Source organism: Apium graveolens, chromosome 10, assembly GCF_009905375.1.
Source record: "Apium graveolens cultivar Ventura chromosome 10, ASM990537v1, whole genome shotgun sequence".
Classification (NCBI taxonomy): Eukaryota; Viridiplantae; Streptophyta; class Magnoliopsida; order Apiales; family Apiaceae; genus Apium; species Apium graveolens.
Window position 1 is genome coordinate 167393308 of NC_133656.1, and position 3057 is coordinate 167396364.

The 3057-nt window shown below is 36.9% G+C and overlaps 1 protein-coding gene across 1 annotated transcript; it reads left to right on the forward strand.

The window, feature by feature from the left end:
• Positions 1-845: 845 nt before the first annotated feature.
• On the forward strand, positions 846-2454 carry LOC141691278 (cucumisin-like). Its single transcript, XM_074496015.1, has 5 exons — positions 846-857; positions 959-1066; positions 1109-1197; positions 1482-1766; positions 1872-2454. Exons 1-5 carry the CDS (start codon positions 846-848, stop codon positions 2413-2415), a joined length of 1038 nt encoding a protein of 345 aa, XP_074352116.1. The 3' UTR covers positions 2416-2454.
• Positions 2455-3057: the final 603 nt, after the last annotated feature.

A 3057-nucleotide genomic window follows, 5' to 3' on the forward strand; every position in this document is an offset into this window, starting at 1 on the left:
ACCTTCTCCTCATTACTAACATCCTCATCTTCCAACTCTATGACTTCTGTAACTTTACGATGTAGATCTGTTAAGGGCAAACCTTCCACTTCAAGAGGTTCAATGACAACAGCATACATCTCAACAAACTGCACTTCTTCATTAATCAAAGCTGTCATCATCCTTATTTCCTCATCAGTTTCTAACATCCCCAGTTCATCCATTCCCTCTTTTGGTGATTTAAAGAACAAATCCACCCCTACTGATTTATGATCAATAGCAGCACTCAACATCCCAACTACTTCAAGTATAGACATCAAATCCAAATTGCAGAAATCAAAGTAATCAATCTTATAGTCAACAAATTTCGAGTTCAAATTGTCAAATTGACCTCCATGATACATTTTAATAGTAAAGAAACCAGGATAGTCTGCAATAATAAATCAATAAAAATACATAAACGATGTCAAAAAGGGGGGGTCATCCACTGAGTTGTTTAACTAGGGCAAAATCACTTTCTATCAGCCATGCACAGAGTATATGGGTCCATTCAAAAGCAATAAACATTATTCCGACAGCAATAAACATAGACAATAAGATTCGGGACCACATCAGCAATATTCTACTCTAACATAAAGTAAGTAATGAATTAAACTGTAAAGAATTACCCTAATCACTTAATTAGGGAATGGAAAGAATTACCTTTGTAATTAGGGCACTCAGCAGCTCCGTATTTTTCCAACTCACTCCTAGGTCGCATAAACCACTCCATCTCACTCAAAAACCACTCCTACTCAGCTTCGTCGATTGAGAATTGTTAACTAGGGTTTTAGAAGTAGAGAGACTACAATTTAGTATAGTAGAATATGTTTAAGTGGGTCGGTTTCTATTTTTTATTTATTTTAGACCTGTTTTACCAAAATACCCCTTCATTTTACTGGTTTTTTTATTATTTAACGGTGCTAAGTTAACGGACTAGACGGCAGCCAAATTTTTAAAATGCGGGAATGAACTTCGGCCAACATTCCGTCAAAGTGAAAATTCGGCTAAATTTTTGAAAATCGGTGTATACTACAGCCACACCCTTGTAATTTACTCTTTTCTTAAATATGTCGATGTGATGATGCAGGCCTATATTGTGTATATGGGTGATCGTTTAAAGGCCGATCTGCACGGACCATCTATTCACCGGAGAATGGTAGAACAAGTCCTAGGAAGGTTGATTACTTTATCGAGGATACATATTTTGATCATTGCATTGTTATGCAAGCATAACCGAAACTATTACAGCTAAAAGAGTCGATAAAGGACCTAACACAATTTTTTCTTTTGCAGTAACACGTCATCATCCTTACTCTACAGTTACACCAGGAGTTTTAATGGATTTGTGGCGAAGCTTTCTTCAGAAGAGATGCTTCAAGTAGCTGGTTAGTGCCCAGTTTACGGATTGCATACGAGATGAAACATTTCATTTAATTAATGTTCATCATGTACACATACAGGCAACTAGTTGCCTTTGATCTGACTCTGACTGATATTAGTCTTTTTATCGCTGGAATTTTAGCTATGAATGGCGTGGTTTCTGTGTTCCCAAATGGAAAGAAACAGCTCCATACAACAAGAACATGGGAATTTATGGGATTTCCTCAACAAACTGATAAAATAAATACCGGAAGTGATGTTATTATCGGTGTTATTGACACTGGTATTTGGCCAGAGTCAGATAGTTTTGATGATACTGGATTTGGTCCTCCACCAGTCCATTTGCCAAACCTCCAACATTACCTGCAACAAGTAATTACTATTATATAATTTCCCAAGAATCACAAATCATTCCTATTTCCCAAATCATATGATTCGTTGGTAAAGTAAAGATTGTTATACCATTGCAGTAAAATTGTTGGGGCACGATATTACAAGAGTGATGGAATTTATGGTCCCCGAGATTTTGTTTCACCAAGAGACTCAGAAGGCCATGGGACACACGTTGCATCTACTGCAGCTGGAGGCATGGTTAACACTGCAGGTTTAATGGGTCTAGCAGCAGGGACTGCTAGAGGCGCAGTTCCATCAGCACGCCTTGCTATATATAAAGCGTGTTGGTCTGGTTTTTGTGAAGATGCAGACATTCTTGCAGCGTTTGATGATGCAATTGCAGGTGGTGTCAACATAGTTTCTCTTTCAGCAGGAGGAGATTCTCCCCTGTATTACTTCAATAATTCGATAGCCATTGGATCCTTCCATGCCATGCGACATGGAATTTTAACCTCCACATCTGCGGGAAATGATGGTCCTACTTTTGGAACAATCGGTGACTATTCACCATGGCAATTATCGGTTGCTGCAAGCACCATTGACAGGAAGTTCTTTACTAAACTGAAACTAGGCAACGGTAGGGTCTACCAGGTGATGAAAAAATTCTCCCTCAACACATAACAATATATAATCTTGCATTATCCAAAATGTACATAAAGCTAATTATTTAACACATTGAATGACTCTAGGGAGTTTCGGTGAACACATTTGATATGGAGGACGTAACTTATCCTATTATATATGGTGGTGATGCACCTAATGTCACTGGAGGTTTTTCTGATTTATCGTCCAGGTAAGAAAACTTATCCAGTATCATCTATCTCGAAGATTCTTGAATTTGATTGAATTAGTGCACTTGGTACTAATATATTTAGTATTTTATGGCTTTAGTATCAAATACTACCCAGCCAGACTAAATTAAGAATGTAAGAAAAATAGGTATTGCACTACAGATTCATTAGACTCAACTAGTGAGAGGGAAAATTGTTAGAAAATGGAAAGTTTGAGACATATTTTATATATGTTCTTGATATGATTTCCGGAAACTAACATTTGGAGGTTGTTCCTTGACATGAGAACTTTCATATTTGGATCTAAGATATTTTCTTAGTGGAATCCATGAATATATTGAGACAAAGTTGCTTGTTTGAAATGGGTTATGGGGATTTTGTCCCACATTGGTATTGTAAAAGAAAGATATTGAGTTTATATAGCATAATCTTGTGTTAGTGTTGTTTACAACTACTAGCATAAGTGGAATAC

Excerpts from the sequence above, each read along its gene's own strand:
- LOC141691278 (XM_074496015.1), top strand. Across the intron at positions 1,067-1,108 it reads TATACTACAGCCACACCCTT|GCCTATATTGTGTATATGGG; the intron begins GTAATTTACTCT and ends GTGATGATGCAG. Across the intron at positions 1,198-1,481 it reads GTAGAACAAGTCCTAGGAAG|GCAACTAGTTGCCTTTGATC; the intron begins GTTGATTACTTT and ends GTACACATACAG.